The sequence below is a fragment of the Phyllostomus hastatus genome, unplaced genomic scaffold (assembly GCF_019186645.2).
Source record: "Phyllostomus hastatus isolate PE091 unplaced genomic scaffold, TTU_PhHast_1.1 phas_contig_34, whole genome shotgun sequence".
NCBI classification, from domain to species: Eukaryota; Metazoa; Chordata; class Mammalia; order Chiroptera; family Phyllostomidae; genus Phyllostomus; species Phyllostomus hastatus.
In genome coordinates this window covers 24,549,789-24,571,084 of record NW_025333857.1, presented here as the reverse complement: position 1 = coordinate 24,571,084, position 21,296 = coordinate 24,549,789, and the positions used below count along the sequence as shown (strand labels likewise).

Genomic DNA, 21,296 nt, shown 5'->3' with positions numbered 1-21,296 from the left:
CACGTTATACATGGCAAAATATGGCAGGTGAGACAGAGAAGGGAAACGGCGTGGATGTCTCCCTTCTAAAGAGGAGCAGGCACTCGGGTGGGCGGTGTGGGACCCTCTGTGGACACTAAACTGTTAGAGCTATGCGGGGAACCTGTGCCCATTCCTCAGACTTCTGTGGTTCCACTACACAGAGGGGCTTTTCAGTGGTGAGACTAAAACCAGGTGGCAAGGAAAGGTCAACTTGAATATAGACCTGGGTGGCCAGTCTCATTATTCCTGATGAGGCAGGCTAGTGAGCCAGGACAAATGGAATAGGGAAATGGAGACAGTTTGATCAATGGCCAAGCAGTTCCCAGTCATCTAGTAAATCTCAAAATCTCATCTTCTCTCACCAAGGACACTTAGGAATAAATGGCTTACACTTCTTTTCCCAGCCAGAGGGTAAATAGCTGAAATCACCCACTCAGGGAGATAGAAAACAAAAATCCAATTAGTGTCATTTGAGCCAACCCTCCCTGAGGATGAAGTCAGGGGATAAATCTCATTTTGGCTCCTCAGCAGAAAGCTGATGAATACCCTATGGAGATCCTCCCCTAAAATCTCCCCTAAACACCCAGCCTTTAAAATCTTTAAAACAAAGGACCCAGTGGGCTCTCCTTCTCCTCTCAGGAGCGTGCCTGTGCCTTTCCCTTCCTCCTGTTCTTCTCCCCAGGCATGCTACCTTTGCCCTTTCCCTCTCCCTAAAGGGCCTTCTTTTGGTTTTTGTAACTTGTTTCCTGAGCCTATGGTGCCCAGCTGGCTCACTTCTACTACCTCTGTAATTTTCTAAATAAACTTTCTCTTATAGAACAGAGGTCCAACCTTGCCCATAACAACTGGTGCCAGTTCACCACCGACATCACGAATAACACTTCCCTACAATCCCCTTGGGCTCATAGAAGTGGAGTCAGCAGAGATGGGACTCTGATGCTCAGACAGAGTTTGTGTTCTTAACCACATTTCTTTAATTTCTTGTCTTCTCTCCAGGTTGCCTGCAAGTCATCTGTCTAATTGCTTTTCTTCTGAAGAAGCAGTGTTCTGCTTTCCTCCTTCTTATTCTTTTTACTCCATCCCTCAAAGAAGAAACATTGAAACTTGTAGTAGCTACGACTGGGAGTGGCTGCCTAAATGCCAAGAATGGGGCTGTATCTGTGCAATTGACGAAAGATTGCTCCATGGCAACTGTTTTTTTCTATGTACAATTGATAGAGGATCTCAAGAGTGAAAGATTTTAGCCATAGTTCATAGGCTTAAGTGAGTAATGCATGTAGAAAGCTGTTACTCCAGGAACTGGAATGCCTGACTCAAAACTTTGTGTCCAAATGAGGTCTGCTAGTTGTGGAGATGGTATCTGAATTGCTGATCAACAGATAACGAAGTACCAGGAAAATTTCTCCCAAACTGCAGCTCTTATAGTAATGTGGTGCAGAGCACGGGGCTCCTGAAAACAGCAGAGCGTATTTCCCACAAACCTTGATTGGGGGAAGGAGGAAGCTGATGAGATATTTTGCATAACAATGACGAGTTAATAGCCATACCTTTCTGGAAGGAGAGAGGACTGCAGCCCAAGGCAAAAGATGTATGCGATTCTGAGAGTTTTCAGGGACTTGTGATGCAGCCAGGGGGAGCTTATACAGGAACTACTCACGCAGAGTCACGCAGACCAGCAACAGCAGTGCATTCTCCGAGTTCTTCCTGTGCTGTCTCCTGCCTCAAAGCGATTCTGAAAGCAAAACCGAACGAAACTCAGTAGGCTGGGCTTCAACTAGTTCCTTAAAAGTAGTTCCATGTTAGGAGGTAATGATGTCATTTCTTCTTGTTTAATGTGCTCCTGACCGTGCCCACTGTCTGATGACTTTTACCTATGTGCCCTTGTTCCTCGTGTGTCTGCCAGCTGGAAGGAATCCTGGCTTGGAATTACTGGTTGTTGCAGTGATCTAGGCAGCAACCTAGGGTTTTTTGTTTATGTTTTGTTTTCTTTTGGCTGTTTGTTTAGTTGGCTTCTACAAGGGAATCTGATGCAAAGAGCAACTTTTATTGTTTTCTTTTTCTTTGTTTTCTTTGCCTGAGGAGCAAGTGCCAAGTCCTGAAGTGAGTATCGAATGGCTTGACATTCTCTGGTACTTTGTGTTGGTGTTGTAAAAAATGAAGAGGCTGCCACGGTGGGGTAAGTGTGGACACACTTTCTCTCCACATCATTGGAAGCAGGAGAAATTCTGCCTCAAACATTGGGCTCAGGGGCAGAAACAAGCTAATTTCCTCCTGTTCCCAAAATAACAGGATTTCTCTTGCTTGTCCTTATGCTTATTATTGTTGGGTGGTTTTATGTGGCGAGCTATTCGATTGGCCAAAGAGTTTGTTGTTTTGTTTTGTTTTGTTTTCTGTAAGATGGCTCTAGTAGCACTTAGTTATCTTTAACTTCATTCGAAAAAAATTTATTAGATTGTATTGTGACAGCTGTCATATCGGTGTGCATTTTTATTTGTTTATTTTTTTAATTTGTCAACTGACGATATTTTTATACTACCTTCCAGTTATGAGACCCTATTTTACATGTTTATAGTAATAGCTACAATACTACCATTTATCTTTATTTTAACTTAACATATTATCAGAGACATTTTTAAACATATTTTATTAATTATGCTACTACAGTTGTCCCATTCCCCCCCTTCATTCCCCTCCACCCTGCACACCCTCTCCCACCTACATTCCCCCCCTTTAGTTCATGTCCATGTGTCATACGTTCTTTAGCTTCTACATTTCCCATACTATTCTTGCCCTCCCCCTGTCTATTTTCTACCTACCATCTATGCCACTTATTCTCTGTACCTTTTCCCCCCTCTTCTCCTCCCACTCCCCTGTTGCTAACCCTCCATGTGATCTCCATTTCTGTGGTTCTCTTCCTGTTCTAGTTGTTTGCTTAGTTTCTTTTTGTTTTTGTTTTAGGTGTGGTTGTTAATAATTGTGAGTTTGATGTCATTTTACTATACATGTTTTTTATCTTCTTTTTCTTAGATAAGTCCTTTAACATTTCATATAATAAGGGCTTGGTGATGATGAACTCCTTTAACTTGACCTTATCTGAAAAGCACTTTCTCTGCCCTTCCATTCTGAATGAAAGCTTTGCTGGGTAGAACAATCTTGGATGTAGGTCCTTGCCTTTCATGATTTGGAATACTTCTTTCCAGTCCCTTCTTGCCTGCAAGGTCTCTTGAGGAATCAGCTGACAGTCTGATGGGAACTCCTTTGTAGGTTACTGTCTCCTTATCTCTTGCTGTTTCTGGAATTCTCTCCTTAATTTTAATCTTGGGTAATGTAATTATGATGTACCTTGGTGTGTTCCTCCTTGGGTCCAACTTCTTTGGGACTCTCTGAGCTTCCTGGACTTCCTGGAAGTCTATTTCCTTTGCCAGATTGGGGAAGTTCTCCTTTATTATTTGTTCAAATAACTTTTCCACTTGTTGTCCTCCCTCTTCCCCTTCTGGTACCCCTATAATTCAGATGTTGGAATGTTTAAAGATGTCCTGGAGGTTCCTAAGCCTCTCCTCAATTTTTTGAATTCTTGTTTCTTCATTTTCTGTTTGGTTGTTTCTTCCTTCTGGTCCACTCCATTGATTTGAGTCCCAGTTTTCTTCCCATCACTATTGGTTCCCTGTGCATTTTCCTTCATTTCACTTAGCGTAGCCTTCATTTTTTCATCTAATTTGTGACCAAATTCAACCAATTCTGTGAGCATCCTGATCACCAGTGCTTTGAACTGTGCATCTGATAGGTTGGCAATCTCTTCATCTCTTAGTTGTATTTGCTCTGGGGCTTTGATCTGTTCTTTCATTTGGGCCTTTTTTTGTTGTTGTTCTATCGTGCCTGTTATGTAGGAGGGGCAGAGCCTTAGGTGTTCACCTGGGCACGGGGCAACCCAGTTGCTGGATTGTGATGCTTATGTGGGGGCGGGGTCTGAGAGGGAACAATGGCACTTGCTCCGCTCTCTGCCAGATTTCAGTCACTTCTGTTGCTTCCCCCAAGCAAACTGGGCCTTTCTGGTGCTGATTCCTGTGTGGGTGGGCTTGTCTATGTTCTAGGACCCTGTGGTTTTGTCCAGCGAACTCTCCTGTGAGGCTATGAGTCTCTCCCAGCACCTCAGCCTCCACAGGTGTTTTCAGTCGGTGTTTTGAGGCTTTATTACTGGTGCTGGGACCCTGGGTTGCACGGTCTGTCTCGCTCCCCAGTTTTGCCTGGTTTATCTGCATGTGAATGTGGGACCACCCAGTCAGCCAGCCGCCTTGGACACTGTGCCTTGATTCACAATTGCTGCCTCGCTGGGTCTGCCCTTTGCCACCCTGCTGTACTCAGGGTCTGCCCACTGGTGTCTTGCGCACCCAGGGTTTGTCAGCTGCTGCCTTGCGCACCCAGTTCCACTGCTTTTTTGCCAAGACCCCTCTCTCCCCGGCTACCTGACTCCATTCCTCCTACTGTCCTGGACATATGTGTCTATTTTAAGTCCTTAGTTGTTGGACTTCCATACAGTTCAATTTTCTGTCAGTTCTGTTATTTTTTTTTATAAATTGTTGTCTTTATTTTGGTTGTGTGAGGAGGCACAGTGTGTCTCCCTATGCCTCTGTCTTGGCTGTAAGTCCAGAAACATTTTTAAGGTGTAATTTTCATAGTGATATTTTAGTTATTTCTCTTGTGTTCTAAAAAGTTTGTTTACCAGACCACATTGAAACATTTCTTTAATTCATTTTTCTATTTCATTTCTCATAGACACATGGAAATGTTAATAAAATTTCTAATCATCTGATAACTAGTTGATAGTTATTTAGTTGATTGTTATCTGATATAGCCACTAGTTGATACTTAATTTGCTTGTGCAGCCTAATTGCAGTTTTTATCAGAGTTTTTGAAAAGCACATCCTGAAAATAACTTGCAGGTCCTATTGTTGTCCTCACAAATCTGTATGTCCAGGAGCTCCAGGGCTGGAGCCACCGACTGAAAGGGTCACTTCTCACAGGAGTGTTTCTGGTGGAGTGTGATCATTTTCTAAACTATTAGATCATTTTTTTCTTTTTTAAAAATATATTTTATTGATTATGCTATTACAGTTGTCCCAATTTTTCCCCTTTGTCCCCCTCTACCCAGCACCTCCCTACTCCCTCCAGCAATCCCCCCTCCCTTAATTCATGTTTATGGGTCATGCATATAATTGACCCATGTTTTTTGGCTTCTCCATTTCCAATACTTCTTCTACCCATTTTGTATCTACCAATTTGTACTTAATCCCTGCACCTTTTCCCTGATTCTGCCCCATCCCCCTCCCAACTGACAACCCTCCAAATGATCTCCATATCTATGAGAGATAGATATGTTCTGTTTCTATTTTGCTTGTTTGCTTAGTTTGTTTTTTAGATTCAACTGTTGATAGTTGTGAATTTATTGCCATTTTAATGTCCATAGTTTCGATCTTCTTCTTTGTCTTAAATAAGTTCCTTTAACATTTCATATAATGGCTTGGTGATAATGAACTCCTTTAATTTTACCTTGTCTGGGAAGCTATCTGCTCTTTCATTCTAAATGATAGTTTTGTTGGGTAGAGTAGTTTTGACTTGGAACCCTGGGTTTGGGTGGTCTGGTGTGGGGCTGGGATCCCTTGCTCCTGAGGTATCCCTGATTTTTATCCCCCACACATGGGTGTAGGACTGCTGTCTCTGGGCCCTCTGTAGTCTTTCTTGGAGAAGTGTCTGTTCAGGTTCTTTGTCCATTTTTTAATTAGATTGTTTGTCTTCCTGGTGTGGAGTCTTGTGAGTTCTTTATATATTCTGGAGATCAAACCCTTGTCCCAGGTATCATTGGCAAATATGTTTTCCCATATAGTTAGTTCCCTGTTTTTTTTGCTTATGTTTTCTTTAGCTGTGCAGAAGGTTTTTAATTTGATATAGTCCCATTTGTTTATTTTTTCTTTTATATCCCTTGTCCTGGGGGACATATTGTTGAAAATATTTCCGCGTGGAGATAAAATATTTCTGAAAATGTTTACCTGCCTATGTTCTCCTCTAGGACTTTTATGGTGTCACAGTTTATATTTAAGTCTTTTATCCCTCCTGAGTTTATTTTTGTATATAGTGTAAGTTGGTGCTCGAGTTTCATTTTTCTGTATATACCTGCCTAGATCTCCCAACACCATTTATTGAAGAGGCTAATTTTACTCCATTTTATGCTCCTGCCCCCTTTGTCAAATATTAATTGATTATAGAGACTTGGGTTTATTTCTGGCCTCTCTATTCTGTTCCATTGATCTATGTGTGTTCTTATGCCAGTACCAGGCTGTTTTGATTACAGTGGCCTTGTAGTACAGTTTGATATCAGGTATTTGATCCCTCCTACCTTGTTCTTCTTTCCCAAAATTGCTGAGGCTATTTGGGGTCATTTATGGTTCCATATACATTTTTGAAATATTTGTTTTAGATTTGTGAAATATGTTACTGGTATTTTAATAGGGATTGGGTTGAATTCATAGATTGCTTTGGGTAGTATGGACATTTTAATGTTCTTAATTATTCCAATCCATGAGCATGGTACATGCTTCCATTTGTTTGTGTCTTCCTTAATTTCTTTCTTCAGTGTTGTATAGTTTTCTGAGTGCAGGTTTTTACCTCCTTGGTTAAGCTTATTCCTAGGTATTTTATTTTTCTTGTTGCTATAGTAAATGCGATTTTTTAACCTAATTTTTGTTTCTTATATTCCACTGTTGGTATATAAAAATGCCCTCGATTTCTGAATATTGTATCCTGCCATTTTGCCAAATTCACTTATTAGGTTGAGTAGTTTTATGATGGAGTCCATAACATTTTCTATGCACACTATCATGTCATCTGCCAACAATGACAGTTTTGCTTCCTCCTTTCCAATTTGGATGCCTTTTATTTATTTTTTTCTTTTCTGATCCCTGTGACTAGAACTTCTAATACTATGTTGAATAGAAGTGGTGAAAAGTGGACACCCTTGTTTTGTGCCTGATCTTAGGGGAAAGCTTTTAGTTTTTATCCATTGAGTATGATGTTGACTGTAGGTTTCTCGTATATGGCCTTTATTATGTTGAGGTATGCTCCCTCTACTCCCACTTTGCTGAGTGTTTTTATCATAAATGAGTGCTGCACTTTATCAAATCTTTTTCCACATCTATTACTACGATCATGTGATTTTTTGTTTTTCATTTTGTTTGTGATATATTACATTTATTGATTGTGAATATTGTACCATCATTGCATCCCTAGGATGAATCCCACTTGATCATAGTATATGATGTTTTTAACATATTGCTGGATGTGTATTGCCAATATTTTGTTGAGGATTTTAATGTCTATGTTCATCAGTGATATTGGCCTGTAGTTTTCTTTCTTTGTTGTGTCTTTATCTGATTTTGGGATTAGGATGATGCTGGCCTCGTAAAAAGAGTTTGGGAGTCTTCCTTTCTCTTGGATTTTTCTGGAATAGTTTGAGCAGGATAGGGGTTAGCTCATCACTAAATGTTTTATAAAATTCTCCTGTGAAGACATCTGGTCCAAGGCTTTTGTGTGCCAGGAGTTTTTTGATTACTGCTTTCACTTCACTAGCTGTGATTGGCCTATTCAGGCTTTATGCTTTTTCCTGATTCAGTTTTGCAAGATATGTGTTTCTAGAAATTTGTCTATTTCACCCAAGTTTTCAATTTTCTTGGCATATAGTTGTTCATAGTAGTTTCTTACTATCCTTTGCATTTATGTGATATTGGTTGTAGTTTTTCCTCTTTCATTTTTGATTTTATTTATTTGGGTCCTCGGTCTTTTTTTCTTAGAGTCTGGTTAAAGGCTTGTCAATTTTCTTTATGTTTTCAGAGAACCAGCTCCTGGATTTATTGATCCTTTGAATTGTTCTTTTAGTCTCTATATCATTTAATTCTGCTCTAATCTTGATTATTTCCTTGTTTCTACTCTTCTCTGTGCTGTTTATTGTTGTTTCTCCAGTTCTTATAGTCGTAGGGTTAGGTTGTTTATTTGAAATTTTTCTGTTTTTTAAGTAGGCCTGCATTGCTACGAACTTCTCTCTCAGGACTGCCTGTGCTGTGTCCCACAGGTTTTGCACTATTGTGTGTTCATTTTCATTTGTTTCCAGAAACTTTTTGATTTCTTCCTTGATCTCACTGGTAACCCATTCATTGTTTAATAACATGTTGTTCAGTCTTTATGAATTTGAATGTTTTTGAGTTTTTTTCCTTGAGGATGGTTTCTAGTTTCAATCCATTGTGATCCGAGAAAATGATTGATATGATTTCAATTTTCTTGAATTTGTTGAGGCTTGTTTTGTGTCCTATCATGTGGTCTGTCTTTGGAAATGTGCCATGTGCATTTGAAAAGAATACATATTTTGCTTCTTAAGGGTGAATATGTGTATATTCACCCTTAAGAAGTTTCTGTATATATGTATATATACATTGGACTCAGTTAAGTCCATTTGATCTAGGGTGTTGTTCATTGCCACAATATCCTTGTTGATCCTTTGTTTGGAAGATCTATCCATTCATTGTTTACAGTGGGGTGTTAAAAGCCCCTGCTACAAGTGTGTTGCTATCTATGTCTTTCTTGAAGTCCTCCAAGATTTTCCTTATATATTTGGGTACTCCTATATTGGGTGCATATATGTTTACAATGTTTATGTCTTCTTGATGAATTCTTCCCTTCATTACTATGAAGTGACCTTCTCTGTCAATATTTATGGCCTTTGTGTTGAAATCCATTTTGTCTGATATAAGTATTACTAACCTGGCTTTTTTTCCCTGTCCAGTTAGTTGCTTGGAATATTTTTCCCAACCCTTTACTTTCGGTCTGTGTAGGTCTTTTTTTCTGAGGTGGGTCTCTTATAGGCAGCTTGTATGTGGGTCACATTTTTTTTTATCCATTCAGCTACTCTATGTCTTTTGAATGAAACATTTAATCCATTTACACTTAAGATTATTATTGATAGGTACTTATTCATTGACAGTTTTCCCTTTTGCACTTGTGTTCTCTCTCTCTCTCACCTTTTTCTTCATCTTCTGAAAGCAGCCCCTTTAGCATGTCTTGCAGTGCTGGTTTGGTGGAGGTGTATTCTTTTAGCCTTCTTTTGCCTGGGAAATTCCTTATTTTGCCTTCCATTTTAAATTTGACTACTGGGTAAAGTAGTCTTGGTTGCAGACCTTTGTTTTTCATTACCTGGTATACTTCTTGTCATTCCCTTCTCGCTTTAGCTTTTCTGCTGAGAAATCAGCTGCTAGCCTTATCAGAACTCCTTTGTATGTTACTATCTCTTTCTCCCTTGCTGCCTTTAAGATCCTTTCTTCGTGTTTGAATTTTGCCATTTTATTTATGGTGTGCCTTGTAGTGGGCCTCTTTGGGTTCCTCTTGATTGAGGCCTTATAACCAATATTTTGAACTCAATGTCTGATAGTTTGGTTGCCTCAATTTTGTTTAGCATTCTTTCTGGGGATTCCTCGTTTCCTTCAACTGGGGGTTGTTTCTTTGTGTCCCCATTTCTTTTTCCTTTTTTTTTTCTGCTTGTTAGATTTATCTGCTCTGACTCCCTGTCTTACTGGTGTGGTCTTCTGTGATAGGAGACCTGTGGGACTCAGTGGTGCAATCTCCTTGATCACCTGTGCTTGATGCTCTTGCACTGTCCTTAATGCCTTTTATTTGTTTGGGGTTTTGGTTGTTGTGGGTCCTTCTTTGGTGGGTCCTTCTCTCTGACTGACTGACCGAGAGTCACTCTGCCTACCACGTCTTGTGTACTGTTGTACAGGTGCTGCCAGAACAAAAACCAAACAGCCTAAGAAACAGACTCACACCCACAAAGATATGCCCCACCCACAATTACACTCTCAACAGCCATTGCACCAACATTAACAAAGTTTTAAAGAGATTAAGGCTATTATAAGAAAGGAAAAACGAATATGAGATGACTAACTGAAAGAAAGTTTGTGAGGGTAGGGGGAAGGGCAATAATAAGGGTAGGGAATAGAGGCGAGGCAAAGTAGGAAAGAAAATAAAGTTTACTCTATAACTAAAAAGGGAGGAGGGAAAGTATAATGGAGTAAGAGTGGAGAAATGTGTAGTATTTGGTTAAAACCAAAATGTGAAGAAAATATGTATATTTGTATATATCTAGTGAGAGAAAAAACAGACAACCACAACAAATATTTCATATATATATGAAATAATATGGCCCTAACTGCAGAAAAATCTCTACCACAGAGATACGAAGAACCAATGAGCTAAGACTTATACAAGTGAGATGGGAATAAGAAGGCAAAAGGAAAGAAAGAAGAGCTTAGAAGATGTCTAGAGGAAAGAAATTATTTTGAGAGGATAGAGGGGGGAGGGATACTAAGAGTGAGGGATAAAAACCCGGCTAAGACAGGGAGAAATTAATGTTTAAAATGAAAAAAGGAAGGGCAGGAGGAAGGCAAAATGGAGTAGGAGAGGCAAACAGTGAAATTTGAGGTCTGAAATACAAAGATAGCCACTGTCGAGAAATAATATTGAAGAACTATAAATAACAACTACCTTACCTCCTGTGTATGAGCAAAGATTGATAAAGGTGGAGAGAGAATAAGGGTTTTTAAGAACAGGAGCAGGAATGTGAGATGACTAATGACAGTCACAAATGGTTTTGAGAGGCTGGAGCAGGGAGCAATAGTAATAGTGTGGCATAGAAACAAGTTGTAGCAAAAGAGAAAATAGAATTTAAAACAAATATATGAAGGAGGAGGAAGGAGGTAGTATGGAGTAAGAGAAGGGAGGAGCAATATATGAGACTTGAAATAAACTGAATTATAAAACCTGGTGCCATATTATGCCCAAACTTGAAGGTTAAACAGCTTTGCAGGAGAGAAGATAGTGCCTTCTCGTGCCTGTCTCTATTTTCTCTGCTCTGCTGGGTTTGGTAAATTGGGGCCTCAGGAGCTGTGTAGCAGGCCGTGTCTGGCACGGGGGCTTTTTCTTCTTTTGCCTGAGGAAATGTACAGATCAGCAGGAAACTCCTGGACCTGACCTCCCCACTTTGCCCACCGTAATCCCACAGGTGGGTGTTGTGTTCACCTGCCTGTGAAAGGCTCTGGCTGAGCAAATCTCAGGTATTCAGCTCTCGCATTCCAGACCCAAGCCTGCTGCTCTCTCACAAGAAGTTCGGTGGAATTCTCCACTCTGCTCTGCCCTCTGCTTGTGAGCTGTGTTGTGTCGGGTCCTCCCATTCCTTCAGTGCTGCCTCTGTGTTTTTTGGTTAGCAAAGCTGCTAGGTCCTGCCCGAGCACACAGGCCTGTGTGCCTGGGTTCCTGCCAAGCCTTGGGGATGTCTCAGCTCCCCTTTTAAAAGTGTCTCTATGGCCCCACTCTGTAGCGAGAGTCCCTGGGGATCCTATTTTCCACGTGCTTCCTCTCCCCAAAAATCACACAGTGTCTCCCGATCAAGGCTGACCACCTCCTTATAAGGCCTCCAAAAATTTTAAAGTTTCTCTCTGACTCCTTCCCGGATGGCTTTGGAAGATTCCCCCCAGCTCTACTATAACAAGGCGATGACGGCATGCTGTCCCTTCTCCCTCCAGAGATCTTCAGCTTCGGGCCTGTCTGTTCCTGCTGTGCTGTTTCTGGAGCCCACATCTCCCAGGCCTCCCTCGCTGTCCCAGTAGCTTGCGGGTCCTGAGCCGATCTTCAGCCGTTGGACTCTGTGCAGCCAGCAGTGCTGGGCTGAGCAGCAGTGGTGGTCTGCCAAAAAAGTTGTTTGTGAGCCCCTAGGCTCCTGGCAGGCGGGCTGCCTCCTATCTACTCCTGTGCACTCCCCACACTCTCCTCCACACATGCTCTCACAGATGTTTTCACTTGCTCTCCGCTCTGTGTCCTGACTTTAAATCTGGGCCATGTCTGAGAGCAGATGAACGGAGCTGCCCATTACTCTCCCGATCTTGGATCCTCTGATTTTCTTATGTCTTTCTTTTCTTTTCCTTTTTTTTTAATCCCAGTGGCATCAATATTGTCTTGACAGTCTGACCTCAGAACTACAGGCAACTCATTGCTTCTCTTTCTTTCCCTTATGGCTGATAACTCATCAGTTTTAGGGTGTTTTTTTTTTGTCACTGCTACTGTCAATTTTCTTACTAAGTTTCTTTTCCATGTCTTCTCCTGCTTAGATGTGAATGTTGCAGGCAGAATGTGACATTTCTGGAAACTGGCTCTGCCAGAACCTAGGCAACAATGGTTATGTAAATCCCCACATTGTTTTGTGTTACCAGTAACAAAGTTCCTAAATTATCAAAAGTTTAGCAAACACTTATAAGGATCTAATAAAGTACAAAGAGCTCTTGTTCTAGCAGGGAAACAGAAGTGTAGCCATTTAACATACCAGTAATGAGTTAAGTGCTAACACTAGAGGTGAGTAGCAGATACAGTTGAGGCAGAGGAACAGCTTAAGACACTTAAGAGAGGCATATTCTCTTGTATTAAGTGCATAAGAATGTAGATGACTTAAGGAGATATTTTTTTAGGATACAATACTATTTTTTTAAGCACATGAAGAAACTGAGATATAGGAAAAATAAGATTAGATAAAAATGAGATCGGACATAAGAGATTAGAATTCTTAAAGAATCTGAGAGGTCCTTGTCATGAAATGACAATATTTTTCTGTGACTGAGGCATGAAGGATGAGATCGGGAAGGTTCTGCAAGCCACACTAAGGAGGAGAACTTTATCTTGTAAATAATGGAGCTACTGAAGTCTTTTAAGCAGGAGTGACTTGGCCAGATGTGATTGTCCACTACTCAGAAGATTATTCAGTCTGCTAGGTTAAGGGATAATTTATTCAACAAATATTAGCCCTGACTAGTGTTGCTCAGAGGATTGAGCACCGGCCTGCAAACCAAAGGGTTTCCGGTTCGATTCCCTGTCAGGGCACATGCCTGGGTTGTGGGCCAGGTCCCCAGTAGGGGACCATTGGGTAGGTGGAGGCAGTCTGGCTTCCTCACCCAGGTGTCTGGGTAACTAAGGGAACCAGTGTTCCCATAGCCTTGGAGGGGCCTGATAACCAGTGTTCTCATAGCCTTGAGACTGGGTCCGATAAACTGTTCCCATAACATGAAGTGGGCTCGCATGCGCAGAACTATGTTATGTTACATAATTTCTGGCATCTTGCTGGCTTTGTTCCCCTCTAGTACTTAAGCAGGTAAGGACTCCCTGCTGGGGGCAGTGATGAAGAGAGACACGCAAGGGGACGTGTGCCATGATGGGTGCCACACTGGGGAGCAGGGGCCACGACATGAGACATGCAGATAGACAGGCAGCTTGCAGCATGTGTGGCTCACCCACCCGTGAATAAAGGCATGCCAGACATCCCAGCAGCTCCGTGAATACTATTCTGTCTGTGTGAATATCGTGAACCTGCCTGGCCTTGTAGGGTGGCAACACAGAGATGCACGAAAGGCAAGCACACATTGATGTTTCTCTCCCTCTCTTTCCCCCTCACCTCCCCTCTTTCTAAAAATTAATAAACGGATCTGGGAAAGAAGGTGCACAGGACTAGAAGCAGGCTTAGGACCATTGGATAGGAAATTCCAGCAACCCAAGGACCTAGGTTGAGATGGGTAGTGGGGAAAGGTCAAGGGCTCCACAACGCATGGCCATAGTGGGGTTGTCTAAAGCATGGGGCTCAAAACAGTTTTCTTACCTGGGCTTTTGGAAGGACTTAGAATTTTACTCTCAGTGAAATATTGAGACATCAAAAGGTTTTGAGCATGCATGATTTTTGCTTTTGAAGGATTTTTCTGGCTGCTGTGTTGAGAAACTGCAGGAAGGCATGGTCAGAATAACAGAGTCCAGTTATCTGGCTATTGTAGGTGTCACCACTAGAGATGATAATGGCTCAGGCTGATGTGAAAGCTGTGAGATTCTACATGCATTTGAGGGAAGGGGGCATAGGATTTGGTAATGAATTGAAAGCAGGTAAGAGAAGAAAGGAGTGGAAGAAGATGCCAAGGTTTGTGTTCTCCACCTTGACAAGTGGAAGACGGAGCAAAAGGAGGCAAAACTAGAAGGTAAAAATGATAGTGAGGAGGCTGTGCTACGGAATAAGGAGAAATGAGGAGGAGCTGAATTAAGGTAATGGCAGTGGGATGGTGGAAACAGCAGGCATCGTCCAAAAAGTATCCAGAAAGCAGAGTTAACAGGACTGGAGGCTGAACTGGATTTGCAAGGTGAGAGATGAGCAGGTTTAAGATGACATCCAAGACTCTGGCTTGAAGTGGGTATTATTATTACTGGCATCACAGGAAAATGGAACACAAAGAATTTCTATAAACTGTGCAAGGTCTTAGAGGTTAATATAATAATTTCTAGAATCAGGATTTGAACTCAGATGTGTTTGAACTTACAACCTGAACTCCTAACCATTGCAGGGGCTTATCTAGAAGAAAGGAGGCTGCAGGTTGGAAAGTATTTCGCAACACTGTCTGTCTCTGTCTCTCAGTTCACTCAAGTAGGCTGCATGTAAGGACAGTCCCCTTAGATGGGCGAGGCAGAAGGGGAAGTTAAGCCAGTAGTTTAGCCAGGAGTTCTTTCATTGCCAGAACTACATGTTACGTGCTGTGCTTTTGTGCTCTAGAAATAAGAGCTCTAGACAAGTCCCAGGCTTTCAGGTGCCACTAAAGATGATATCTTCTGTGGATTTAATAAGGAAGGGGATCCTTCCTTATTAGCTAAGGTGTACTTGAGCATCTTCCCAAGGAAAGCCCTTGACTCTGTTCCTGCCCCTCCTGTAATATCTCCTTTCCTAAAATAAATGCAAGGAGACAGCCTGCTGTGGACCTCACATTATATTCCTGTCTAGCTACTGCCTCATCACTCTTCTCTAAAAAGTGGCCCATATTCTGTTGTCCCCCTATCTTTACCTGTCTTTTCTTTGGAACCCACACAGGCTTTCATTGGCTCCAGATCCACTGTCTGGCCCTCTGTGCCCCCCCATACTGCTAAGTTCAACTCTCAAGAGTTTTTGGCTCAACTGGCCATTCTCTCCTTGTAGCACTTTGTTTTAAATTCTAGGTTTTACTGTTATTTGGCTTTGGTAAGGCCAAGAAATCACAAAATGACTGCCACTAAAAATATTTTTTCTACTCTTTCCCAGGAGAAAGGGACCTGCTGCACCGCAGGGGGGCACACAGGGAAGCATCAGGGTCAGACCCGAGGCAGGGGGAGAAGGGGGAGTGTGGGCAGGTGCCTTTATTGTGGCTTTCACAGAGAGGACTGGGCAACACGGGGTGAGCAGGATAAGGACTGGCTGGTTTGAATCATTTCAGCAGGCGCTGGGGCACTGGGCTGTCCCTTATTATCTAGTACCTGGCTCTGGGGTGATTAGGGCAGGTAAGTAGTGACACAGAGTGTGAGAACCCAGTAAAAAAGGTGGTTGGAGGTACAGGTTCTAGACTGTTTGGTGCACATTTGAAAGACAAAGTTCTTTGTTAGTAATTGGTTAAACCTAGGAGGGGCCATCCCTCCAGAGTAGTCATCAGTGCCTGTATGTCGAAGCATCAGAACACAGAAAATAAAAGACATAGCTAATTTTCCCTTTTACATTTTCTCTCAGTCCTCTTTTGCTAGTAGCCTCCCTCCCATCGATAGTCGTTGGAACGCCCCACATCTCAGTCCTTCAACACTTTCTCTTCCCTATCTCCCTTAAATGATGTGCATCCCTATGGCTTTAAGTAATGCTTACATATCGATGGCTCTGCCCCCAAACTCTAGAGCACCTGTTGTCCAACTGCCTGCTGAACATTTCACTTGCACGTCTAATAGGCATCTCAAACCAAATATATTCCAAACATAGGTCTTGATTTCTACTCCCTAACCTTCATCTCTCTCTGTCTTGTCCACTTAAATAAATAGCACCTGCATTGCCCTAGTTACTCAAGCCCTAAACCTAGAAATTTTACTAGATTTTCCTATTTTTATTGAACTACATATCTAACTTGTGAGCAATTCCCATAAGGTCTTTTTTGAGAATATAGGTGGAAAGACATGTGTTCATGGATTGGAAAACTAAATATTGTTAGATGGCGGTATTTTCTAATGGTTATACAAACATAGTGCAATTCCTATCAAAATTCCATCTGCCGTTGTGTGTGTGTGTGTGTGTGTGTGTGTGTGTGTGTGTGTGTAAATGAATAAGCAGATCCTAAAATTCATATGGAAATGCAAGGGAGCCAGAACAGCCAGACATACACACACACCACATGCACAGAGACATAACACAGACCAAGCATGCACACACAAAATCTTGAAAAAGGATGAAGTTGAAGCCCTGGCTGGCATAGCTCAGTGGATTGAGCGCAGGCTGCGAACCAAAGCATCGCAGGTTCGATTCCCAGCCAGGGCACATGCCTGGGTTGCAGGCCATGGCCCCCAGTAACTGCACATTGATGTTTCTCTCTCTCTCTCTTTCTCCCTCCCTTCCCTCTCTAAAAATAAATAAATAAATCTTTTTAAAAAAGAATGAGGTTGGAGTACTGACATTTCTTGATTTCAAAATTTATTGTGAAGCTACTGTAATAAAGTTTATGGTACTGACATAAAAGAGACATATGATTCAATGGAATAGAATCTATGGGTAACTGACTTTTGGTAAGGGTGCCAAGACAATTTAATAGAAAATGAATAATCTTTTAAACAAATTGTGCAGGGGCAATTGGATGTCCACACGTAAAAGAATGAATCTGGAGCCTTAACCTCATATCATATACAAACATTAACTCAAAATGTATCAAAGACCTAAATATAAGAACAAAAGCCATAAAGTTCTCAGGAGAAAACATAGATGTAAAATCTTTTGTTACTTTGGATTAGGCCATGGTTTCTTATATATGACACCTCAAGTATAAGTAACAAAAGACAAAATAGATAAAGCAACTTCATTAACATGAATTATGCTTTGAGATTAATATACATCAAAACATTTATGCCTCAAAGACCTATCAAGAAGCTGAAAAGACAGTCTGCAGACTGGGAGAAAGTATTTGCTAAGCATATATTTGATAAAACAGCTTCTTCAAAACCTTAAACATAGAGTTATTAATACCATTTAACCATGCAACTCCTGTATATATAGCCAAGAGAACTGGAAATGTGTCCACTCAAAAACTTGTATATAAATAGAATTATTCAGAATAGCCAATAAGTGGCAATGATCCAAATGGTCATCAACTGTTGAATGAATAAACAAGATGTGGTATAGCCATGCAATGGGATATTATTCAACTATAAAAAGGAATGAAGTGCTGATTATGTGCTATAACACAAATGAATCTTATAAATATTATGGCTGGTGAAAGAAACTAGACACAAAATGCCATGTATCATATGATTCCATTTACATAAAATATCCTGAATAAGAAAATTGATAGAGATAGAAAGTAGATTAGCAGTTGTCAGGGTTTGGAGGGACACGGAAGGGGAATTAGGACGTTTATGCTAATGAGTATAAGGTTCCTTTGTGGGGTGATAAAAAGGATGTAGAATTAGATAGTGGTCTGGGTTGCACAATTTTGTGAAAAACCACTGAATTGTAACGTTCAATCATCTGTGTTTTAAATATATACATATACATACACTCACATACACACATAATTCTCTATATGTCCATTATACTTCAATAAAATGTTGAAACAAATTAATAAATTTAAAGGACAAACTTTATACATATATGAAACCTTCAACAGACTACTTCTCACTTCTACTAGCCCCACAATTCTAATCCAAACTATCAACATCTCTGCAAAAATATTCCTCACTGATCATCCTGCTTCTAATTTTGCCCCACCCACTCTTCTTCCCAGCAACAGTCTATGAGCTACACCAAATCTGAGTCCTCTTTTAAAAATGTAAGTGAGCCCTGACCAGAGTGGTGTGGCTCAGTTGGCTGAGCATCTTCCAGCAAAGCAAAAGGTCACAAGTTCAATTCCCCACCAGGACACATGTCTGGGTTGCAGCTCAGTCCCCATTTGGGGGCATATGAGAGGCAACCAATCAATGTTTCTCTCCCTTTCTTTCTCCCTCCCTTCCTCTCTCTCTAAAAATAAATAAATTGTTAAAATCTTTAAAAAATAAAAAATGTAACTGATATTATGCCATTCGGATTCAGATCTCCACTGGCTTTTCACAATACTCAGAAGCTCTGCTTTTACCTGATTTACATGTATGGCTCCGACCAATTTGCCTTGAAGAAATGGTTCCATGGCTAATAAAATTTTGAAAACCTCTTGGAGGGCAAAATAGCTGACAGTCATGTATCCTGTCCCTTTTTGCCTTCAACCATGAAAAGTCCTTGGGTGGGAGGAAAAAATCCTGGGAACAAAGGCAAAAACGTAGGAGATGAAAGAAGACCAAGATTGGGCACCCACTCAACAGAGCCAGTTCTCTGCTCTCTCTGTCTACACCCCTTAGTAACAGGTAGTTCAAGTGATGGGCACATTTGGTAACAGCACTCAAAAGAGCTTGACTACTTTACCTGCTCAATTAGTTATCAAATATTTATCAAGAACTTAGCTCTGTGCTAGTGAGCACTATCTTCGAGTGTCTGATGCCCAAAGTTCTGGTCCAGCTGGGACAGATAGTGTGGATTGTTAATTTGACAAACAAGATTGATTTTCAAGGGTCCACTACTGAAACCATGGAAGGTTCCATCAGAGAGACGAAGATAGCCACCAGTGTGGGTAAGCCAGAGGACTGCTTCACATTAAGTAAAGGCTGTTAGAAAAAGAGGTAGAGCTTCTAATTCAGACTGATAGATTTTCTGGCTTCCTCTTATTCTATCATCCCTCTCTGCCAGGGCCCACTGTCTCCCCTAAAGATTTGTTTACAAGTCATTTCCCTGTTTTTATGAGTAAGCAAATCATGACACAGAAATTTCAGAAGGCCCTGAGACTTTCATTTGTCTGTTTCAGATCCGATACAGAACATGTTCTTCCTCCTGCTAATTTTGAGCCTGGGGACGCAGCTTCATCAGACAACAGGTAAGAATGGACAAAGGGAGGGGCCTGAGAAAGAGGAGCAGATGATGGCCCCTAGCTGAAGCCAATGTTCGAATGTGGTCCTGAGGCTGAAGGCTTTCTTTGAGGGGAGGTGTGATTACTGGCTGTTACAAGTACAGCAAAAAGAATGGTGGCTTGTGCATGCCCATGTTCCTGTCTTATGAAAACAGGGAATGAGAGTATTGGTCTATCTAGTCCCACTCTTCCATGAAGATGGTGACAAGAAGACAGAACCACTCAGACCATGCACCTCTGAACTGATAATAAGAGGGCATTGGCTGTTTGTCCCAAAAAGTGAGGTGCCAAGCACCTGTCCCCTTGTCTTCTGGCAGGGAGAATGAGGAGACAAAACTCAGGGGGATGCCTAGAGGACCTTGTTACTCTAAAGAGTCTTTTGCAGACATTCCACTGATTATTAAATATTCACTGGAGTTCATCTTTTAAAATGCAACAGTAACAGCCACTGGCCATTCACACAGTAATTGTGGATTACTTACTTGAATTGGAAAATCACAGTCTTTATAACATCTAAGTGTGTAATGAACTTTAATGCGATGCCTTCGGATATTAAAGAAAGGTATTCTACCAGAGAAGGTGTGGATGGGCAGGAAGGAAAGCAGTTTCTGAGTTTGTTGACCTCCTAGGCAAGGTACTTCAGACCATTCGAGTGTGCTCTCAGGATCGTGAGTGCATTATTTTGGGTGAAAATCAGGAAATAAGAGAGGAAGACAGAAGTGGGCACAGGGGATTAAGTCCTCAATGAGAGCAGCTCCAATCCCGTGGGAAGCTATCCAGCATTCTGCCTTCTATTGAGAAAGAATGGCTTCTTTAGCACTGGTAACAGTTTGAAGAGCTTTTCCCTCCCTTCCAGGTGGTTCTGAACTGTTCTTTGCTCAGTCACATCCCTCTCCCTCCCTTGGCTGACAGCCTGGCCTGGTAGTAGGGGGCCATCCTTGGAGAACACCCTAACATTCTGCACACTCCAGTCCTGCTCTGCACTGACAGCTAAAGAAATACTTCGTGTTTCCTTTCTAAGACACCCTGTCTGGCTCCGATTTTAGAGTCATCTAAAAGTGCAAATGCTTCCTTGCTACCAAAAAACTTTCAGTTTCCATAAAGGGATAAGAAAACCAAAGTGCAAAAGGGTCTGAAGCTGCTGTTCCCAGGTTGCTGACAGGACTGGGGACTCCGGGAGAAACCCTGGGAATTGTGCAACCTCTGTTTCTAAAGATTTTATTTTTTTTTTAATTTATTTTTCGAGAATGTGGAAGGGAGGTACAAAGAGAGAGAAACATTGATGTGTGAGAGAAACATCAGTTGGTTGCCTCTTGACTTGGACCACAAGCCAGGCATGTGTCCTGACCAGGAATCCAATCAGCGACCTTTTGATTCACAGGCCAGAGCTCAATCCACTGAGCCACACTAGCCATAGCTGATCAGCACGTTTTTACATGCTTATTGACCACTCATATATCTTCTCTGGTGAAGTGTGTATTCAAATTATTTGACCAACTTTAATTGGGTTTTTTATTTTCTTATTGTTAAGTTTTAAGAGTTTGTTACGATTTTGAATATAAGTCCTTTATGAACTATGCAATACACAAATATTTCTCCCTATTTGTGGCTCATTGTTTCATCTTTTTACGGTATCTTTTGCAGAGCACAGGTTTTAATTTGATGAAGTTCAATAGATCAGTGTTTTCTTTTGTGGATTGTGCTTTTGGTATAAGATCTGAAAAACGGTTTAACTGAAGCTCAAAAGACTTTCTTCTGTATTTTCTTCTAAACACTGTATAGTGGTACATTTTACATTTAGGTTAGTAATCCATCTTGAGTTAATTTTTATATAAGGTGTGAAGGGTTTTTTTTCTTTTTCTTTTTTTTTTTCATCTGGACATTGAGTTGTCCAGCCCCATTTGTTGAAAATACTATCCTTCTTCCATTGAATTGTCTGTGCAATTGTCAAAAATCAATAGGCTATATTTGTGTGGGTCTATTTCCGGACTATCTATTCCGTTCTTTTGATCTATGCATATATCTTCCACATATATCACGCTCTTAATATTATAACATTATAGTTTATTTTTTCTTGTAGTATCTTACAGTTTTATTTCAAAATCTAATGACATCTTGTAAACCATCTTATAAAACATTTAAAGGGCAAATATTTATTTTTGTATTTTATCATGTCTT

General features: G+C 41.1%; 1 protein-coding gene across 3 annotated transcripts in view; it reads left to right on the top strand.

The window, feature by feature from the left end:
• The first annotated feature begins 1,297 nt into the window (after positions 1-1,297).
• The window catches only part of PDCD1LG2 (programmed cell death 1 ligand 2), a 62,703-nt gene continuing 42,704 nt past the window's right edge, over positions 1,298-21,296 (top strand). Inside the window, exons 1-2 of one of the 3 annotated variants that reach the window (XM_045840947.1) lie at positions 1,298-2,197; positions 19,017-19,085. In XM_045840947.1, the coding sequence (XP_045696903.1) occupies positions 2,176-2,197; positions 19,017-19,085 (91 nt within the window). In that variant the 5' untranslated portion in view covers positions 1,298-2,175. The remainder of the gene's footprint in view (positions 2,198-19,016; positions 19,086-21,296) is intronic. The other 2 variants (XM_045840948.1, XM_045840950.1) reach the window with 2 other exon arrangements.